The sequence below is a fragment of the Prinia subflava genome, chromosome Z (assembly GCF_021018805.1).
Source record: "Prinia subflava isolate CZ2003 ecotype Zambia chromosome Z, Cam_Psub_1.2, whole genome shotgun sequence".
Lineage (NCBI taxonomy): Eukaryota > Metazoa > Chordata > Aves > Passeriformes > Cisticolidae > Prinia > Prinia subflava.
Genome location: NC_086283.1, coordinates 71,597 through 95,476, shown reverse-complemented (window position 1 = coordinate 95,476; position 23,880 = coordinate 71,597). Strand labels below are relative to the sequence as shown.

Below are 23,880 nucleotides of genomic sequence, written 5' to 3'. Positions count from 1 at the left end.
TGGGGCCAATTTGTGAACTTTGGGGGGTCTGTAGTGAGATAGAGGTTGCGTCCCAGTTCACTCTTTGACAATCCTGGGTTATCGTCACAGTAACTCCGCTTGTTGGTTTTATTGGAATTCTGTAATTTGATTTTTTTTAATAAACAAAATTATATTTCAATTGGCAAAGTGGATTGGCATTTATAACAAAACCCCTAAAGGAACCACCTCACCTTACTGTAAACCTCACAGACACGTTGATCAGAGATTATGAAGATGATGAGAATCCTGCCTATTTCATAGACTCACAGTTTGCAAAGATAGATACTCTGTCTCTGGTTAGTAACTACATCTCAAAACAGAGTGGTCTGAAAGGTTAAATTCATAAGTCCTTTCAAAATTAAGCCACATCTCTCTTTCCAATATAGGATTTGGAAACTAAAGTGTTAAATGAGTCAGACTCGGCAGTTAAAGCAGTCAAGGCAGAGAAGAATATATATTGGAAAAAAATTTCCATTTAGCCCGCATGGAGCTACATAACCCCACAGTTTTCCTATTAAATTTACATAGTGTATTGGAGTTAAAATTCTTTTTTAGCTGGAATTCTGTATTGAACTACAAAGCCATGAAAAATATTATACCCAGATGCTTAAATTGTTCAAACAGTAGAAAAAGTAGTCTGCCAATTTTTAATGTATTGCTATCATACTTGAAGTATTAAAAAAACCAAAAAAAACCCAAAACCAAACCACAACACCCCCAAACAAACAAATAAAAAACTTAAACAAACAAATGACACCTCCCCCAAAATAAGCCCCCAAACCCCAAAACCTTTTTTACTACTTGAAATGGGTTTTTTTAATAAGCACACTACTTTTGCTCTTTTTGGTAGAGAAGTATTTTTTTCTCTTGCATCAAGATGCAAATTTAATAGCCTTATGACTTTTGATCCAAAACATATCAATAAAATTGGAGTGTCGCTGTCACCATTTCCAATCTCCAACTGATTCATTTCAATTTTACATTAGATGACTATATGGACACATATGAGATAATAAATGCAATCCAAGGGCCTGATTGCACAGCAAGATTGAGGAGATGTACTATAAACTGAACTTCAATATTCACGTGAACATATATTAACTTTGACTCCTTGTTTTCTACAGCAACTATGTTGCTTTTCATATCTCCTTAATATTATTACATTTAAAATGCAGACAGGAGCTACTGTTTATGACAACTCTGCAGATTTCAAAATTTTGACTGTGAGCACAACTGGGAAAATTTCTCCTAACCCTCAGAACATTTTCAGGAGTACAGTAATGTCTCCCTGTGGATGGTTGACCCTGAATGGAATAATGGCTTCATGGGCCAAGATAAAGTGAGGGAGAGGTCACTCAACAATTACTGTCATGGGCTAAGCCTGGAGAAAAATTAACTGAATTCAATCCTAATCAGACAAGAGTAAGAAAAATGAGAAGTAAAACCAAATATTTAAAAACTCCTTTCCTCCAAGGGGCTTAACTTCACTGGCAATATTCTCTATATTCTCCTTCCCCAACAGAGCAACGGGACAGGGAATGGGGACTGCAGTCAGTTCATCACATGTTCTTTTCTACTCCTTCCTGCTTAGAGGGAGAATTCCTTTCACACTTCCCTTCCTACAGGAGACAGTCCTCCATGAACTGCTCCAAGGTGAGTCCTTCCCATGGGATGCAGCTCCTCATGAACTGCTCCAGCATTGGTCCTTCCCAAAGGGAACAGGGAGGAGTCCCCTGGTCCAAAAGGGTCCCCTCCCTCTCTTCAGGAACAGAGTGCTCCAGCATGGGTCCCTCATGGGGTTAATTGTGTCCCTTGCCAAACCATACAATAACAAAGCAAATAACAGTAACAATTTACTTTACATTAAGCCGTAGGTTGAATTATTTGATGTTTCTGCAATGAATTTTGGCAAAACCAAAACCCATGTATTTGGGGTTTAAGGCTGACTTGTTTCCATACTTGTGAAAAAGCACTGCTTACAGCTGTCATAAATTCCTCTTTATAGAAAAAAAAAAAAAAAAAAAAAGCATGTTGGGAAAAGTATGTATAGAAAAGTTTGAAAACACAATAATGGAAAATTTTTTTTCATTATTTTAAAACTATGTTTCACACATACACACAAAAAGGAAAAGTACACGTACAGCAGTAGAGAATAGAGAAGAATTAAATATAATTTTCTAATCTATATATGTGACTCCTATCTCCCACCTATTCATATAGTTATTTATTCATATAGTTTATTCATATATAAATTATTATTAAGATATATACAGGCACCAGTGTCCCTTAAAAGTTGAAGTTCTGAAAGACTCTAAAAAGAAGCAGGAAAAACAAATCTTAGGACAGTACAGAAAAATATTTTTAAATTAGACTTTTCAAATAGTGTATTAGTAGTCAACTCGAAACCTATATTTGCAATCACCCTCTGGTCCTTGAAATTGTGACTAAAATTTTAAAAGTTGGCTGTATGGAAGTGATAACTCCAGCCTATTTCTTCACTCTGCCATGCAACTTAAAACACAGGGTAATGATCAACACTCACATCTAAAAATTCCTACTTTTCTTAAACTTTTAATTGGCTACTTAGCACTAGACTCATTAATATAGTTTATCCACTATTAGGTTTCTCAAACACAGACCTCTAAGAAATCAAAGTACATTTGCCCAATCAAAACTGTTTAATAGAATCAATCTTTTTAGGATAAAGCTACTAGCATTTTGATAAACCTGGTGCTGTTATGCCGACCAGAGCAGCAATTACTGGTCTAGATCTGTAATTAGTTGAAATTTGCTATTTAGAGACTTCCATGAACTCTCTTTGCAAGATTTCTTCTATACTTCTCTAGACCTAACTAAGATAAAGCAAAATTACTTCTTTAGTATTGCAGAAGTGATATACTTCATTATTTTAATTGTTTTCAATTTCTACAATACAACTATATAGTTGGACTGGATGATAGCATGCAGTGGATAATAAAACTCATGGTCACAGCAGCCTAGAATGTTCTAACACACTGCATTATACTTCAAAGCATTATACTCAAATGTCTAAATAATCACGACACAATTTCTGAATAATTAAGCTATTCAAAAATTCACAAACGAAGTTTTCCACCTCAGAGACTCACATTTTCTAAAGTACCCAAAGACATAATATTTCCTGAGTACATGTCATGAAAAGCCATCTGAATAGTCACTGTGCCAATAGAAACAAAAACGAAACCTTACCTGAGACAATTCATTAGTATCCACAAGTCCATTTTTGTCTGAATCAAAAGAATTAAACATTTGATCTACAAGAAGTTTCTTTAACGCCATTTTCTCACCAAAAGTTTTATCTTTTGATTGTGCAATGTATTTCTGGTTTTGTAGATCCAGTAACATATTTTTCACTTCAGTGTACTCAGTAGGTTTGCATTTATCCCCTGAAAAGAAAATACACAAAACAAGATTACTTGGAATTTTATTTCCTATTAAAAGTTTAAAGGCAAACAAAACCAAAAACTGAAAAGGCAGAGTATTAACTTCTTACAGCACTACAAACAGGGTTCTTTTAAGAGATGAAAAATTAATTCTGTAATAGTATGATCCATTGCGTTTCCTTGCCTGGGCTTCAAATTAAGAAAAAAACAAATTATTGCAGTTTTAGATAAATTCTTAGACAAGGTTTTATGTTTATAGAAACTAAAGAAGCTTTTATCAGTTTCCAAGTCCATACTTTTTAAATGTATGATTCAGGAAAGGTACATCCGAAGATTTATTAAAATTTCACCTTTGGGAAAGCTTTTCATATAAACGTAGAAATGTAACGTATGCAAAAAACCTGCAAATAAGATAGAAAAATATATGCTATATATTTCATAATATTTGACTTCAGAAAACAGAAATTACTCATGAGTGCTCATAAGCTATCTCTATCGTTTCATTTATTGGACATAGCAAGCTTATTTGAACAAGAAAAAGTGGGATTGCCAAAGGAAGAGAAAGGATAACTTTGAAAAGATCTGATTTACTCTTTTCATTATCAAGTCTTCTATAAAGTGGAAAATGTTGCAGAAATTTTCTGCATACAGTGATTACAGTCAGTACTTATTTTAAACCAAAGCACAAAATTATGTATGCCTGGTGTTCCCTTATGTCAGTTGCTGCACATTTTAAATTGGATAGAGAAACAGTTTGAAAGAGTTTGTTTGGGGTTTTTTATTAAGATAATCTTAGGATTTCGAAAGGGTTTTTTATAAGATGAGATATGTAAATATGTACCAGCATAATACCACGTATTTGTTACAGATGTATACTTGCAGTTAGTCAATACTTCACTACAAGTAGTGAATTTAAGACTAGAGCAATATACTGATTAGTAAAGAAAGTTATTTTGCAATCTTCTCTTTAGTCACTATTCTCAAGATACAGGGGTCTATGAGAAACAACTATTTACCTCATGGAAATTGCACAGGCAATTTTGTTTTGCAAGTGGATCTTTTATGAAACATCTAATTTACATGTATAGGACTGGAATTCATTATTTTGGTATATTTAATGGTATGTGCATCGTGGCATATGGTGACACTGTGGACATCTTCACAGCCATTAGAGAAGGCAGAGAGAGAAAAAGTTCCTAAATGCTTCTTACTGTCCTAGAAAGACTCAGATCTAGAAGAGAAGGATTTATGATAGAAATGAAATCATGGAAGAAAAAATGTTTTTCAGAATCAAATCCACTCTAGCCATTTCTATTTTGGTTTTTCTAAAAGCCACCAACTGTTATGCAGCTATTTAAGTAACAGAAATAGACAAACCCAAGTTGTATTTAACTGACAGCCTAAGCTGTGCATAGTATTTGCATATTTGTCCTCATCTGCCAGGGGCATGAATATTGAGGCCATACAATTCGTAAGAGTTGAGTTCTGGGTGAGTGCTTTTCAGGGGTCTAATGCAGAATTACTCAGTAGGGAAATATGTTTATTCCTCAGGCATTCTGAAGCTGCAGCGAGCAAACCTTGCCATCTGAATGGATGCGGGCTCCAGGTGGTAGGGAGGGGAAAGAGCACTTAACTTGAACATACTCTAATTCATTTGGGCGAACTCCAAGAGACTGGGCCAGAAAACAAGCATCATCTTTGTCTCCCCTAGATAACTTTTCTGGCTGTGATATCCTCGGAAAGACAGTCTGGCTTCTCTCTGCTGCAGGTGATGACTAACACCGTTTTGCCTGCACTTGTGGCAGGGCGTGGATGGCAGGGAAGACAAGACAAATCCTATTTGATTGTGTACTGCTCAGAGCTAGCTACCACAGTCAGACCTAAGCCCTTGTAAATGATCTGTCCTATTCTGCAGGTTTAAAACTGCAAAGAGCTATTCCTTAGAGATAGAGAACATAGAAAAAGAGTACGTTTTCTTAATAATATCTGTTAAATCATGGATTTGTCACAGTAGCACTCACAAGTTGCTTCATGCCTGAGATTAAAAAAGAAATTCACACTGACAATTTTTTGCCTCGAAGCACAGAACCACGTCTCTCATGGTTTGTCTCTCAAAATTGCACAAATATTTCCATGAGTGATTTTACAAACCGTCTAAATTTAGAGGAAAAAAAATTCAATTTATCTATCACATGACCATGAATGAAAACCATTGCAATTATTAGTTGGGTTTCCTACTTTTAACTCAAAATAGACTTTATGGAAAAAAGTTGTAAACATAGTTTGATTGCAGTCCAGGAAAGACATTTTAATGTACTTTAGACATGAACTTTACATCTAAAACTTAAGGAAAAATGAACTAAGGTATTCTGTCACAACACCTGCTCAGAGAGAAAAGAATTCAGAAAACACCTTTTTCATAATATTACTTTTTTTTGTACATTTCTCCTTGCATAGCACAAACTTCTGTAGCTGCTACAACAGTCATAGAAGAGCACTTACATATTGCATGTTTATAAAGTATTTATACATTTACCCAGAAGAGAAAAATGGTCGTATCATTTTTTAATATAAAACATAAATCATGTCTAATACAAAATAACCCGAGAGACCGCTACTTCCACAAGTTTGGATACTTCCTGTAGGAAAGCTAAGTTAAGCAAGTTAAGCAAAGTAATTTGTTAGAACCACCATATTATTTATATTTCGATCTAACATCCACCTTCTAAATATTACTATGAATTTTAACTATGCACATCAAGCCAGTGAGAGAAGAACCTTCAGTTTATGATCTAAGCTAATTACAGTTGTATTAAACCAGGTTTCCACAGCTATACTACATTTAAACCTTTTCCTTTTATACATAATTGAAAGTAGTCTTTACACTAACATCTGGAATTTAAGGACAAACACGATGGATGGATGTCACTGACAGAAAAGGGAATCGCAAGGAAAGAATGAAACGCTCCTAGTGAACATAGGGCAAAATTTCATTAACAAATCGCTCTCTTATCTCATTGTCATGACTGCCTTTTTCTGCAATATTTGAGGAAATGTGAAGCTGATGTTTAAATTATGAGAATGTGGTTCTGTTTACAGGAGACCTCCCCAGGCGGGAGTAGCAGCACAGACAAAAACTCAATTGCTTTATTTATGTTCTAATTTAGTAAGCATTAGTTGTGAAACAGTTGTCTCAATGACACACAAATGGCAAATGGAGATTAGGTATGTCAACATTTATAGTGAGGAAAAGTAATTTATGTTTAACAAAATTGAGAAAGACAAACTATGAGAATATACTACAATTATATTACTTCCAAAAAGACCTGCTAAATTCTATATAATTAGCTATATACATGAAAGGGTAACCTACATGAACATAATTTACTAACTTAATTCAGTTTTCTAGTACTTTTTTCTTTTATTTTTGAACTAGAATTCCTGCAAGAATAAACAGTTATTTTCTAAAAAAAAAACCAAACAAACAAAAACAAAAACAAAACCCAAAACCAAACCAAAACAAACAAACAAACAAAAACCAAACAAACAAACAAACAAAACCAAACAAACAAACAAAAAAACCCCCACCAAATCTTTCCTAGAAAGCAATATAGAAATACAGAAAGAAAACACAAAATTTGCTTTTTTGTTTGCCTCATTCATAGAAAGGATCCGTTCCTTCCTGGAACTACACACCAGTTTTTGTCAAACAAACAAACAAACAAACCCAAATAAACAAACCTAAATTTAGAAAAAAAACACCTCTGCTATGATTTATTTCACAAGTTTTCTGACATTGTGCAATCACAGAAGGTGTGCAGAAACCTAAAAGTGACAAAACAAACGCAGTGGAATCTAAGTGCAGGTCTCCAGTTCCATATCTTGTACTTTCCGAAGAAGTAATATTCCTAGGGTTTACTTCATTCAAACTCAAAAGTAATAGAAAAATGAAATATTTGCTGTTCTATTCCATTCAACGCAATAGTTTTGTAGCTGTATCTCTATTACCTAGGAAACAGCTGAAAGTTAGATTTTGAGTGCTACTGTCCTTCTAGACACTACTGAATAGTGGTATCTGCCTATAAAAGAAAAAAATGTTCTGTTTGACAATTAGTCTTCCTTAATTTGTAAGAGAAAAAATTATCACAAAATTAACTAATTATTTATGAAAATATGAGAAAGGAATAAACACATTCTTAACAGCTGCAAAAAAATGTTAAAGAAACAGCTAAGACAATAGTTTAGGGAACACTCCTGTCATGGGTGGAAAAATTTAACCAAAAATGTGTATTCTATTTTCATCTGTTGAAACTGGTTGGGAGATATTGTTCTTTATCTCTTGTAACTCGAGGGGTGGAAAGAGGGCAGATGCCTTCTGTTAATGGGACACCTGATAACACCAGATAAGGCAGCGCCTCCTTATCTCTTCCTCCACCCATCCTCCTCCGAGGGACATCACCTGTGAATGGGCCATTTAAGGCCTCTCACAGGACTGATAACATCACCTCATTCCACTGTGAGATGTTCCACCCAGTGGGAGGAGCCAAATCCTCTCCACTGGGATAAAACCTGCAATCCCTTCTTATTCCAGATCTGTATTGTTTCAAACACTAATGCAGCCAGTTTTCCACTGAATTCTTGGAGGAAGACTGGACCCATCTCACCAGCACTGGACCCTTTGTTCTACAGGATCATCTCTACTCCACAGAACAGCATCTGTTACTCCAGGAAGACTTACTTGGACTGCTTCCAACCCTGACAACAGGGTGTCAGGTCGTATCTCTGACTCTGTCAGGGTTTTCTGGGACTTTTGTTTGCTTGTTGTTGTTTTTTTTTTGTACTATTGCATTTTTATTTTTTAATATTCATAGTAAACAACTGTTATTCCTATTCCCATATTTTTGCCTGAAAGCTCCTAATTGCAAAATTGTAATAATGTAGAAGGAGAGGGGTTTTACATTCTCCATTCCAAAAGAAAGTCCAGTTTTCCCTGACAGATACCCGCCTTTCCAAACCAACTCCTTACATCCAAAGTCAGATATCAGATTCTTGTATTTTGTAGCTTTTAGAAAAACACTAATACGCACAAAGAAGAAAAGAATGCACGTATTTAAAAAACACAATAAAACAAATAATTTGATTTCTCTTTCTAGTTCTTTTACCACATTCATGATCAATACTTTAGCCTGTCTTTGCCTGAGCCACTCAATTTAATAGGACAACCCTTATGTCAGAAAGCTAATATTCATGGCATGTCAATTCCTACAAAAGTCATCAGCTGCTGAGATACAATCTGATTGTGAGCTGTGATTTTGCACTGAGTTTTATCTCTATCTATTGACAGATTTTTATCTATATCTATATAGCACAAATGATTTCTGCCTTATTCTTTTAAAATGAAAATAATTTTGCATCTCTCAGACACAGCAACAAGTTTTCAGTGAAGCATATCTCAATGAACACTTTAAAATAGTCCAAAACCAACATATACATAAATCAGACTCTAAGAAATGGAATAGACCTGATAAGCAGCAGCTTCTAACCTTCTACATTTTCAACATATTTAGAATAATCTAATCAGCCAAAACAATTCACTGCAAAATCACAAATTATATTGCAAGGAGTAAACATGAGAAATTAATCCAAGATAATATATATATATATCTACACATACACACATATAGAAACTAACACAGATATGCAGACACACACATTTGTATGCACATAGAGACACACATACCTGATATTAATTCAATTTCAAACATAACATAAGGGGCAACTTGAAGGTCTTCATTCATTCAGGTATTTCTCAACATCTGTCTATATATAAAGCATATAATCTTACCTGTAGCCCTAACAAATAAAGGGACACTTCAGACCACTAAAATTGCTTAGGTTTATCTCAAAGAAACTTCAAGTTCAGATATTGTTTCACAATATCTTATTTTTCAATATAAAACTCATATCTTCCAAATGTAGAGGTCAAAATTTTGACTCCTATTCTTTTGTCTCCTCACTGAAGCTCTGGAACTAGAAGAGAAACAATCTCACCTGTACATAGAACTGAATTTTGATCTATGGCCCAGAGTCTGAGGCAGGTAGAGAGGAAAGCTTTACACTCACAAGCAAAGAAAGAGGGATTAATATCAAAGCTTCTCCCTGTTGAAGCTATGTTTTAAATGAAAGGTGAGAATTTTCTACCATTTTTTAAAAAACATTAGATTTCAGGCCTGAAAATTTTTGCCCAACAGCTGCTCAGCTTTACACATTCAAAGTGACTAAAAAAGTGGTGAGAGGAGGGGCGCTGAATAATTTCCACAGCACTCAATCAGCAGATGTGCTGCTTTATGTCTTATTGTGCAGCATCCATACTTTTTAATGACATATTTAATTATCTAAATCCAAATTCAGCATTACTGTCAAAGTCAAGATACTCAGGTGTTAAGAACTTCAATTACTCATTTCTGTTGTGCAAGTAAGTCTAAACAGCTACAGAAATTTTTAAGAATGTTCAACAGTATTCTCTATTGTTATGGTCTATACAGAGAAAAATAGCTCCCATATAAACAAACCACACAATTATCCAGAGATAGGCACAGAAACACAAAATTCTAAAACTATATCTGTCATTGTCCTTGAAAAAACTATTTGATTACCATAGCTGGTATATAAATTGAAATTAATCTAGATTTTCAAAGCCTTAGTTGTACTTTGTAAATAAAGAATAATGCTGTCCTTTCCTCAGACACCATCAGTCAAAATGTTCTTAATCATTTCAATTTTTCTAAAAATCATAAGATAAAAGTAATAATTTCACTTTATTTCACATATCGGCACAAGTCTGGTGTCCACTTATCTGGAGCTTTTCAGTGCCTAAGCAATCAATAATTCAGATCTACTATTCAGACTTCCTTAGAGAAATGCCATTTAGGTTAAGTAACAGTAGAAGTTGTAACAAATATACATTAAGATTAAGCAAAAAATGTAACTGCAAATCAGTTTCAAAAAGTACTGGAATCGGCTTTTGGCATGGTGATTTGTGCTGTTCTTCTAGTTGTTAATGCAGAGTCCTTACATCACAGATCTCTTGACGGAAGAAAATAGGTCATCTAAACTTTCACCTTCAAGATGGCATTTGAAAGCTACAGCAGGTTGGCAGTAATGAGCAAAACATCACTCTCCACAGCTGAGAAAACAGTGAATGTTGGGGTTGTGTGGACTGCATGCTAGCATCACAAACACAGTAAGCAGTGCTAGTCCGTAACTGGAAAATGCAGGGCTCTTCTATAGGACTGACCTTGTTGTGAAACAACTCAAATCCACATTGCTTTCATACAGTGATACCACTTCTCAGAATCTCTCATGTCTTTCATGTTTACCTTGAGCTATTATACCATGGTAAAGAAGAGATGAAAATTGGGTGCATTTTAGAAATGAAGGATTTAGGTTTTTTTTTTGTATCCAGCTCAAACTTTTAGATCACTTTTTCTATTTGTTTCATACATTTAAAAAAAATTAACCTTCTGTTTCATCTGTAAACATTAATGTAAAATATCAATAAGATAATCTGGGCTTCCTTGTCCTTTTTAAAAGAAATTTAAGAGAGAAGAAGACACAAGCAGTGTGTCCCAAAGGAAGGAATTATTAAAAATGAAGGTTGAGACAGAAGTTTAATGCAGCATTTTATTTTCCCCTCTAGTGAAGTTAATGCAACCATTGCTGCTATTAGTCTTCCTCCCACAGGGCTTCAACAATTTTTGACTTGAAGTATCTAAAGTGATGCTATAAAAGACGTAAAATGCTATAAATGCTGTAGGCCTACATTTAAAAAAAAAAAAAAAATCATTCCACCAGCCATCAAGGAAGCACTTATGGAATGTAAGCCTCACCAACAAATCTATGCAGAATTCCATTTCTGCTTCTGGGGAAGCATGTGTCAGAGGGCTCTCTCTTATTAAAAACAAACAAAGAAACAAAAGGTTACTGAAGCACACAAACTATTTAGTCACAATCTTTTCCAAAAGCTTCCCAGAGATGTGAAATATTAATAGGTTTATGAAGGTGAGGTATGAAGACTGGGCTAAGCCTAACTAAAACAGTACTAAAACACTGGGAAAAAAAAAAAAAAAGACGACCATTCTGCTGCTCCATTTCTATTTCTTCTCCACCATCACCTATGTCCACTTCTCTCTTTGTTTTCCCTTTGTCACAGTTGGGTTTTTCTGCTAATTGCAGGAGTTGTTAAATTCAGTCTCTTGCTAAAAGAAAAGGAGACTTAGTTTTACGTGTGTGTGTATATATATATATGGAACCAAAAATTAACAATAACTTGGCATCACACACACTTGTGTCTGAATTTCTGCTCATACTCATACTTGAAGATAAAGTCATGTAAATCAATGCAAGAGAAAAGCCAGGCCTACTTAACCTGATTTGCATTTAGAGATGCAGAGTGAACCTTGCAAATTCTCAGATTATGCACAAAGTTTGACCAGTCATCCTTAAACAGTGTTTTAATCATTGTTTTATTTCACAGTCACAGAAAAGGCTACCTAGAGAAAATACATCAATATTTGAATTTAATACTCTGGAACTCCTGTAAATATATGTTTTAGCAGAGATATTTCTCATCTATGGTTTGATGCAGAAAGGTATTAGAAAAAATTCGACTCCAGATTTTCACCAATTGCAATGAAATTCATAGCTTTGTTTTCTTACAGCTGAAGCTTTGTTTTTAAGTGTTTTGTTCATCACTTAATCTCCAGAAGAAAATTTTCTTATTCACATAGATATAGGGACTTAAAGAGACTTTTTATTTCTATCTGGTTTCATATGAATTCTGTGTTTCTAGATACAATCCTTCACATAGATAAAAAAGGGTTGTAAAGCACTGGAACAGACTACCCAGCAAAGTTGTGGAGTCACTTCCACTTTCCACATCCATGGAAATCCTTGAAAAACATGTGGATATGACATCTGAAGACATGGTTGAATGGTGAACACAACACTGGTTCTGGGTTAACAGCTAGACTTAATGATTTTAAAGGTCTTTTCCAATCTTATCAATTATATGTTTCAAATTACAGCAATCTGAATGTAATAAGAATCCAACAAATTTTCCTACCATTTTAAGATCTCTTTTTCATTTCACCACATTGCTTGATTAGAGTAAAATTAAGGGGATTATTGTTTGGGTGTTTTTTTTTTTTAATTTGTGCTATTTCTAGTTTCAAGTTATTATAATCTTTTTGCTTTCTCACTGTGACCGATGGATAGTGTTTTTGTGCTAAGTATGCCTTAGTTAATGCTGTCTTCCAAACCTAAAGATGACTGTCTCCTAGCCATAACTCAAGACAAGTGTCAGACGTACCAAGATGTCCCCATGAAGAGTGCCAAGTCTGTCGTTACAATTAACCTGTCAAAACAAAGTTATATACAGACCAGCTTTTGCATCTGAAGAGAACACATCTAAATATGTTATTGCAGCTTTAACTTAGTTTTGCTTATGGATTCTGATATCTGGTATGGTATACCCCAAAGAGAGGTAACTTTCAAAGGAAGCATGCAATGAAATTAAAGTCTAAATAGTTTTAATCATTCTGTAATCATATGCCTTTCCTTGAATAGAATTTTTTGTTTTCACTTTTTAGCAACAGAAGTCTCTTTAGGAGAAAAATAGATCTACTGAAAAATCAAGTTATGTTCTTAACTAAAGGATAAAAGCTGACTTGAGGATTTGTTGAAGAAAAGACCATATAACAACTAATATCAAAAATTTTAGATGCTAGAAACACTTTTCAGTTCTGTATTGTTTCACGTCAACAAAGAGTGGAAAGCTTTCATGAATTTTTTATTACTCTCACAATCCAATAAAATATTTCTTACTTATGTTTGTGTTGCCCAGTTAATGATTTTTCTTGAGAACGTATTAGGGATCACTGAGCCTGACATTGAGATTGTGGAACTTTATCTTAGTACTATGTAACACATAGATTGATTCCTGAACAGGTATAGTTACTGTATTTTACATAAAGCCTCTGAAATAAGTGGTCCGGTTTACTTATGGAAACATGACAGTGATCACAAGATAACACCTAACACTTTAAAATATGGACTTTCAACCTGTCGACCACAGAGCATGTGCCACAGAGCAATTCTGGGTACATCCATCCCCTCACAATAGACAATGTAAACTGCCAGGTTTTGTTCTATATGTCTCCTCTTCACAGATAGCTGAAGGGAGGTAGTGTAAGATTGCAAAATATGTAACCTGCAAAATGGATACAATTCTTGTCTATTTGTAGAAGTGTTACTACACCCACATCTGCTATTTGCATTTTCCTCCTTTCAAACTTTGACTTCAAAGCAAATAGACTGCCAGTCTCTAAAAACAAATTCTGAATGAAAAAGGGACATTATGGGTTGCCTTTTGGGTTATTTCCCTTTAGGGGGATTCTCACCTCACACCATACTAAAATGCTCTGCCTCACCATAACTTTTGTAAAGTTTCTGCACAGTCTTGAAGCCATACATGTTCAGCTGGTTTATGGAGAAGGAGCCATGCTCTCCTTCCAAGAAGTTCTACCTCACCAGCGAGCAGATGCCAAGAGTACAGTAAGAGCAGAGAATCTTTCAGTGACTGAATTAAACTAATATCTGCATACTGAAAAGACCCTTAACTGTGAAAGAAAATTATGTATACTTGTTAAGAAAAAGTGTGACTTTTTGCTAACAGCACTTAATATATCTGATAGATCCCAAAAATTATAAATTAGTGAAAAGGGCCAAGTTTTCCTCAAAACTATTGAACAAATCATTACATTTAAGTTATTCCTAAATATAATGGAAAAACTAATTTTCAAAATACCTTACCTTACCATATGAATATATTATTCTAGAATAAAATCAGCTCCGGTTTCAAATGTGATATTTGAGTTACCCCTGTTACAAGACAGTAGCAGCAGTGCTGGTTAGCAGAATTACAACAGCAGGTAAGTAATGCAAGGTGTGGATTACACAGAAACTTCACACACAAATCTATTATGAAAACACATTTGTTTCAATTTTCAGATTGCTAAACAACAGGTGTAAATGTGAAACAGGTTAACAAATAAGAGTAGATGCATAAAACATTAAATGTGAATGAAAAGTAACCCCCTGACATGTCATATTGTTATTACAGTTCCAGAGAATATATGTTGAGAAATTATGTCAGAAACAGAGTGTGTGTATATAAATATGCATACATATGTGAACTAATGTTAACAAAGCAACAGCCAGGTTCGTATGCAAATCATATAGAAGGCAAATTATCATTCAGACCATTTAATGTTTGGAAAGGTGTCAATTACCCTGTTAAGCATGGGAAAATCATATCTGCATAATACTGTTTAAGATTTCATTGCAGAACAAGTTTAGCTGCTGTTATATTTTTGTTGTTTCAGAAAAACAGGAACACAGTGAGAACTCTATAATAAAGTATTAGCTGTTATACAGAAATAATTGGAGCTATAAACAAGTATTCTCAGTTCTTATTTTTGTACTAAATAGAAATTAAATCCACAAACTCATTTAAGAAACTCTAGAAACAAACCTGATATATAAATTTCATTTTAGTTGGTTGCTTGAAATAGCAGGAACAGATTTGATTTAGATAAAATTCCCTCCATTTTAGTTTCTTATATCGAACAACACCATGGTAAAGAAATTATTATTTTGAAAAAAGATATTGCCTTTTCATACATGAGAGAAAATGCACAAATACAATTGTACTACTACTATCAGATTACTTAGTAGATTTGTTCAAACTCTATTCTGCTTTTTTAAACTCATTCTAGTCGAAAAGTAATGTACAAGAAATTCACAGAAAACATGTACTCTGTGAAACATATTTTATATGCATTGAAAAACAGTGACAAAATCTCTAGAAAATCAGTCAGATTGAATTCTGTATACTAGTATCAGATTTTCCTCATTGTAACTAATAAGACACACAATGCAAATGTTCAAAAATCCCTGCCTAAAAATAAAAAGTGTGTATTAATTACTATTAGTCTTGAAGTCTTGTAATTCTTGTATCCATAGCCATACAAAACTGATTTAAAAAGTGAAGTCTTTAGAAAAAGAAGTACATTGGAAAACAGATTGTACTGTGACATGCACAGCACTGTGTTACTGGATGACAATCTTATTTCAAGGATTTGTAAATTTACGCAGGCTTAACCTAAATTTGCCTCTAGACCTTAACTGAAAAGGGAAGAAGAGGGGAAAAATTAGGTGAAAAAGACCTTCAAATTATCCTAATTCTGAGATTATTTTCAAGTTAGGTCATTTTCAGTGCTTTCTACTAGTAACAAGTTATTTGAATTTAGTCTGCCATCTGACTTAGAGACTGAATTCTATCTTTTACAACCAAGGGGTACCACAACATTCACATAGTAGAGGCAAGGAATGTTATTGCTGCTGTTTTCATTATTACTACTAGTGTTAATTCTACTATTATTATTATTATTATTCCTGTTCTGAGGAAAAAGTGGGATTAAATAGTAAGAGTAATTTTGTTTACAAGACATTCAAATAGCCCCAAAAAAGCAGGTTTTCAGAAGACTTACTCTGCAAATAACCTGGAGAATGAAACTCGATCTTTATTTCTCTTATTTTTCTACATTCCTTATCTAATAAAGGGGAATTGGTGAGAATGGACATAAAATTGTCTTTTAGAAATTAAAAATCAACTCTTACATTGGATAAACACTGAGATGTTAAAAGTCATTGGTACTATTGCTGTCCTGGTATTTTTGGAGTTATGAACATAGATGTTCTTTGGATCTGGGTTAACAGGGGGCTGTTTCTGGATTCTGTTTTAAAGGAAAACATGAATCCAAAAATTCTCACTTCCATACTTCCCATAAATTACTAATCGATTATATGTATTGGCAGGTAATATAATGAACAACATTTAGATACAAATTATCACCTTTATAAATGACTAACCTTATTTTGCCTTCCAACTTCACCCACTCTGTTGTCAGGAGAGGTAGTAAAGATCCTCTCACAAATACTGAAAAATTATTTTTGAAGTCTCAAACAGATAGTAAATGTTAACCAAATTTAATTACCAGTAACCAGACTTCTGAGATGCAAAGTCAACCTGTGCATTTATCTTTTGCAAATACTAAGAGTTAAGAAATATTTTCAGCCTTGTAATGAATTGGACAATATATATTAGAGTGTAAATTGCAACATGACCACTCTACTTATGCTTATACTACACATAACACAACACTGGATTGGAATAAACAGGAAAAGGCTGGAAAGCAAGGGCACCTGACATGCAGTTTTTTAAGAGCTCCCTTTTTGTTAAAGTAATGATTCTTTGAAAATCAAAGGAACTGTAACTCTTTATCAACTCACAACTTTAGTGACTTCAAGAAATGCCCTGACCAATTAAAATAACAACCTTTGTTAAAAGCTGTTAATGATAGCTAATTTAGCAGGGATACACCGCTGTGTGAGAGTAAACAGAAACTGCAAGAAACCACAGTAACTATCTCCAAGGAAGGGATTATCTAGTTACATATGTAGGTCAGCTGAAGTGTGTTGTAAAACTTGAAAGCAGTTTCGTCCTTTCTGACTTGTTTAAAAACATTGGTTATTCTTCAAAAATCCACCGACACAAACGGTCATGAATTTGGGGACTGCATTTGAGATCAAATACCTGATAGATGGCCAGTTTCACAGCATCACAAGTCCTTCTGAAAAAGTATCAGTAATTTGAAAAGACACACTAATGAAGGTGGAATTCGTTATTTAATATGATCTCATCACCAACATCAAATTTACTACTTAAATTTATTCTGAAGATAAGTAAATGTGAAGAGGCTGCTTGTGGAAGGGCCTTTTAAGTTTAAGAATAATCTAAATAACTTTTTTCAATCCCCTTGAATAATGCTATCTATTTGGATATATTATGTATCATGAGTGACAAGAGGGGTGTACTCAAACTCCAAGCTATTGTAAGTAACAGAAATTATCTCATTAAGAAGATTTTATCTTAACGACCTTAATTCTCATGTTCAGTAAATTAGTGTGTGTCAACAAAGGGAATTACACTCTATTCTCAGCTGCACTCCTGAAAATAAAGCTGATCTGACCTTCAAGAAGGAAGGGGCAGCCTGCCTAGGCCTGAATGAGTGCCCAGGCTTCAGAGCTATCCCTGAGGCATCTTGGCAGGCTCAGTCTCAGATCCTGAACAGGTGCCAGAGGGCAACAAGAATTTGATGAACTGGAAAAGATTTAAATGTGAAAGGTCTGATACTAAAACATACTGCAAAAAAGTGAGATCTCCTCACCAAGTCACATTCCTTACCAGGCAGCGGGAGACAATCATGGCATGACACTGACATATCAAATCAACACCCTTGGTTTTCACAGGGGAATCTTCTGGCTATAAACGGAGAAACCACTCTATATCTTAACAAAGTATAATCTTCTAGGTTACCATTAGACAGTTCTAAGGAACTAAGAAAAAGGCAGATTAAAAAAAAAACAAAACACCTTAGAATAAATTCAGAAGTCCACACATACAAGGCTTGTTATGAACAGCAGACCAAGCAATTCCTGACCTGTGAAGGTTACAAGTAGATTAGCAAATTTATCATTCCATTTTTTCCACAAGGGAAAAAGAGACCAAACATACAAAAAGAAAATCATCATGACAACAACAAATATTTTAAAAAGTAAGTAGGTCTGATTAAAAACAATCAAAACCCACTAAACCTTTTTTAATTAATATTTTAAATCAGGACAGAAAGACTAAGGATGTGGGTGGACATGACTTCTCTATCTATGCATGAGCACAGAATGCTTTCAATGGATACTGCTGAAGCCAAAGCTCATACCAGTAGCAAACATTTCTGAAATACACTGTCTCAACATATACATTAAAAATACGTATATAATGCAGTTCATGGTAAACAAAACACTATCACTGCTACACTGTCACTTCGCTACAAATCTCCTTGCAAAGGGTCAGATGTAGGAATCTGAATTCAAATCTGAGCATAAACTAATTTTATGTTGCATATCTCAGCAAAAGAGTTGAGGGACACTCAGAAACCTTTGTCAGCTGAAAATCTTCCCAATTTAGTATTCACAAGTGGGTATATATTTAGCCAGTTATTTGGGTATTCTTTTATCTCCTCATCAAGGCATACTGCCATGGTATGACCTTCTGGAACACAGTCTATGATAAGTATTTTCCTTCACAGCTATTTCTCATCACACAATACTGATGGGGACTTTTTTCATCAAAGGTAGTCCTATAAGTAGAATTTCACCTGACATATGTCATATAACCATTTCCTGGTGTGCATTATTTTCAGATATGAAGAAAAATATTTTCTCAGAACAGAAATATTTGGTCAGCAACAAGAACAAGCTGTTTAAGGAGCAGCTCTCTAAACAGATGTGGTTTCTGTTATTGTCCTTTTGCCATCTGACACTAAAATCAGGTCCAATTGATTTAGATTAGTATTTGTTCAATGCGAAAAATGTCATGCTTAGCAAATATAAATGTTATCTGTTTAGAAGAACTTATATTCTAACGGCAAATTCACAGATTATGATCACGCACCTCTTTCCTTTACCCTTTTCTATTTCTCTACCACTAAATTTTACTTGATGGCTTCTGACTTGTTAAATGAGTTTGTTTACTCACTACAGTATGATTAACTATGTTAAAAGCAAAAGAGTACTTGCACTCTTGTATTGGCACTGAATTTCTGACTATCAGAATATTTCATTCCTCATTTGCTCAATGAATCAATATGCAAGGTTTATCTAAGCACCACACACTGAACATTCTTACATGTTACTGCAGTTGCTCTAGATTATCTTCCCCCAACCCTAAAGCAAAGTGATAAAATTCTCAATGTGCTTTCCCTGTGGATATAATGTTTCTATCAAACAGATGGGTGGATTTCTTCAATCTTTCTAACAAGAATTAATGGAAATTAAAAAAGGATTTATTGACTAGTGGCAGATGGCTGAAGGATTTTGCTTAGGTACAACTCATGTAAATTACAAAAAAAGCAAATTCAACCTCTTGCTGTGGACAAGAGGTTACTCCTGCATTAAATTAGGAACATTCTGTTCATTGTTAAAAGGAAGTAAATACTTTTCTTTTTACAGTTGAACATTGCTTATTCCAAAAGTCATGTGCTTAGGAACATTAGGCCAAGGGAATAAGAAATTTGCTTTCCATTTCGCAGGGTCACAGAATGGGAAATGTTGGAAAGGACCACCGTGGGTCACATTTGGTCCAGCCTCCCTGCTCAAGCAAGGTCATCCCAGAGCACATAGTACAGGATTGGGTCCAGACAGTTCTTGAGTATCAGCGAGGGAGACTTCACAACCTTTCTGGGCCATCTGTTCCAGTGGTCACTCACCTGCACAGTAAAGAAGTTCTTTGTTGCATTTAAGTGGAACTTCCTGCGCATCAGTTTCTGTTCACTGCCTCTTGTCCTATTGCTTGGCAACACCCAGCAGAGCCCAGAACCATCCTCTAAGACCTCCAGATACTGACAGACATTGGTGAGGTCCCCTCAGTTGTCTCTCCTCGAGGCTGAACAGGCACAACTCCCTCAGCCTGTCCTCATAAGAGATGCTCCAGTCTCTCAACCATCCTTGTTGCCCTCCACTGGACCCTCTCCAGAAGCTCCCTGTCTCTCTTGTCCTGAGGAGCCCAGAACTGGACACAGCACTCCAGGTGAGGCCTCACCAGAGCTGAGCAGAGGGGCAGGATCACCTCCCCTGCCCTGCTGGAATGCTCTTCCTAATGCACCCCAGGACAGCGTTGGCCTCTTGGCCACAAGGACACTGCTGGCTCATGGACAGCTTGGTGTCCACCAGGACCCCCGTGTCCTTCTCTGCAGAGCTGCTTTTCCATGCCCATACAAAATCTAACAGCTCTCAGTCTAAAAACACTAGAGCTGAAATTTGAGAACAAAACTTGATATTTTTTGTATTCATAATAATTTATTACTATACAGAAAATTGATTTCTTCTTTGATAAATATTATATTTGGAAAGAAAATATTATCTCTGAAAAAACAAAGAATATTTATAAACCCAAAATGAATTTAATTCAATTCTATAAAATATTTTAATAATAACTACATTTTTTACTCATTCACAAAGGTCTTGATAACCTAATATAATATTAAGTTACAAATTCTGAAGCCTCAGAAATTACACATAAAAATACTATCATTTAGTAATAGGTTCCTATTAAATGTTTATGTTTCTTGAATTAAAAAAAAAAAAAAGGAACTCTTCTATTTTATGTTGTTGAAATTACAAAACTAATCAGAGAGCCAATCTCTGTTTCTGGTGAAAAAATAAAAGAATTAAAAATATCTTCTGTCAAGACATAATGGTATTTAATCTATATTTTATTTTAAAATAATTTTTATTTTAATCTTTTTAATGATCTATTTAATTTCTAAAAGCACACTGGAAACAGGTTTAGATGATAGTTTGGGGCACTGGTTTACTGCTTGCTTTTTTTTCTTCCAGAATGTAATCTAGATATTTGTGTAATCTATTTGAAATCTGTTCTCTTACTAAAAAACTTCTCTGCGGACAGTTAAAATTATAATTACTGGGGTATTTCAGCTCTATCTAGATAGTAACATTAGTTGCAATTGCAAAATGTTAATGGATTTTCATGTTATATGCTTTAGGTGAAGCTAATCTTTATCAGCCTTGAGAGAAGTTGCAAAACAAATCTTGCGAATTGTTACCTCATCATCCAATATAATTTCTGGTGAATTTCCAAAACTAGCAACACTGTTCCCAAATTTTATTTGTTCCTAGAAGTATTTATGTAGATATCCATAACACACATGTATTATCAAACCTACCCAAGCCTAGTCAGAAGTTTAAAAGACAGTTTAGGCATTGCATGATTTGCTGGCAGATGAGTACATTCTGAAGAATGGTGTGCAATTTGGAAAGCAGTTAACCCTGACTACAAGCAGAATGTGTTTTCTTAACACTTAGAAACAGTTTTCTTTAGTAATGCAACAAAGGTACTTGAAGAGTTTGGATGGCTACACACGCAGGTAAATTGAAGGACACAACCCATGATGCATTTATCAAAAAGTTTCTTCCAGTTCAGTCGCTGTTAATATTGCTGCACAGTTGAAAACAGTAGCAATTTTGCTTTATATATTTAGTCTAAAAATCCAACAGGGATTTAATAACCTCATGCAACAGGAATTGAGAAAAAATATAAACCAAATTTTGATTATGACATTAAAATATTATGACACAAACATACATATACACACACAGAGAGAAATTACAGTTTGGCAGAAAACAAACTTCTACCAACTTAGCCAACCAAGCAAAGAACCAGTTTATGGAACTACTTTCAATTCTTAATGTCTTCATGGGTAAAATTCAATTAGTGAAGTCAATAATTTGTCACAATATTTGTCGTAATATGCTTACTGCTGGTAGATTACAAAGCAGTCTTCCACGTCCTGTTCCTAGCCCACAGTGAGAGCTACATTCTTAGAAAATGTAGGTAGAACTTGTTTGTGAAAAATGCAGCTAGAAAATTCAGAACCCAATCCCACTAACATGATACAGAGATACGTACTCATCCCAAAGCAGACTGAATTTCCACATATTTGAAGTCTAAATAATTTAACTCAAAAAATTTAGATTTTTCTGCTACCTTTCAAGTACAGCTAAAAACAAATCTATACCTTTTGTTTTGTATTTACTATGGGCTTCAAAGATTTAAAAATTAAGAAAGCGGGAAGTCAAGCAGTTGAAATATTTAATGCTTAACTGGACTTAATGAATTTTAATTGATTTTTTAAAGAAGTGTGTGGGATGGTAGCCTGAATTCTGATCCATACTAAAAATATATTTTCAGGGAACATTTGTACTGACTGCAACTAACTTATCCTTTGAAAGGTGTCTTGGCATTCAGATAATTTCTCATGGTAATAATCAAAAGAGATCACTTTTCTCACTTGAATATTTGCATTTTAAAAAGTCAAGTCCTTCTATGATTTACTACTATAAAATAAAACAATTATTTGTATTGTAATTAGTCCAAACAAGATGAAACATAACATGTAGCTTCCATCCATAAGGCAGAGTTCTTCTGAATGTACCAAAGGCAAAATACAAAACCACTTTATTTTGGTTTTTTTTCAAAGTAGACGAAAAGATATAAGTACAAACCAAATCTATCTAATTTATATGCAAACTGATTTTTTGTCTAAATCAATATAGATTTGATTAACAAATACACTTTTTTCAATAGAGCAAGCCTGCATATTAACTATTTGGAACAGATTAGTTTATGAGCAAGTCATTGACCTTGAAGTTTGAAAAGAGACGCATAGGACAATGCTACAAAGGAACAAATATATGAACATTAAAATACTTCTATTTTTAATATAAACCAGTGATACGAGTTTTTTGAAACCATTCTTTAAAACTATTTGATGCTAGCAAAATCAAGCATCAATTAGCTGAAGATCCTTATAAGTCCCAATTAAAGTTAATTTAATTAATATGTTGAAAAAAAAACCCCTCAGCTCAAAGAACAGTTTTCATTGAATCTCTGATAATAAGAACTACAGTGTAGCTTTTTCACGAAAAAACATGACAGTATGTATGGGAAAATGTAATTTATCTTGCACTGAGCCACCAGTAAAAATACTCAAGAAATAATTCTCCATGCACAGCAATAACCTTTGAATTTTATTTTGCATTTCCAAACCTCCTGAAAATATATTTTTATTCTTTTTCCCATTTTCTTCACACCCCTCTTCTATTTTATATTCTTCCTTTTATTCTATGTAACATATTCCTCCTCCCAATCTTTATATTAGAATAAAATGGTGTCCACAGAATGTCTTAAAGAACACTTTTGCATTGCTTATGCAATTTCGTCATAAATCAATTCCTAGGCTTGAAATTCAGGATAAGAGTAGATGGATTAGTTCAAAAACTGACATGGATGGAAAAGTTAATGTAGATTCTTGTATTTCAGCTGCTTGAAGGAAATACATGCACATGCTGTTATGAAGGGACAACACTACCTTGGTCTGTTTTGTCTGCCTCTCTCACATTGGTATTCAAAGTCTTTTATCTTTGTGCTGACACCAACTCTACTAAAAGATTCCTGACTCCAGACTGATTGCCATGTTTTTTTACAATTGCCCTTCTCTTTCAAATAGCTAAGTGTAGGTGTAGGTGGGTGCTTGGAAGGTCAGTCTTCAGTAGTGCTCCACATAAAGTAGGTAAGTAGATTTGTACTCCAGAAATGCTGCAAGTACTATATACACAGACTCCTAAAAGTTTTCACCCACGTTAATTAAGAAAAGTATACTGAAGAAAGGTTGTCATC

At 34.3% G+C, this 23,880-nt stretch overlaps 1 protein-coding gene across 1 annotated transcript in view; it reads right to left on the bottom strand.

The window, feature by feature from the left end:
* Positions 1-23,880, bottom strand: part of FSTL5 (follistatin like 5) — a gene marked incomplete at its 5' end in the record, with an annotated part of 198,631 nt that overhangs the window by 130,636 nt on the left and 44,115 nt on the right. Inside the window, one exon of the mRNA XM_063422000.1 lies at positions 3,250-3,446. Coding sequence (XP_063278070.1) covers positions 3,250-3,446 — 197 coding nt within the window. The remainder of the gene's footprint in view (positions 1-3,249; positions 3,447-23,880) is intronic.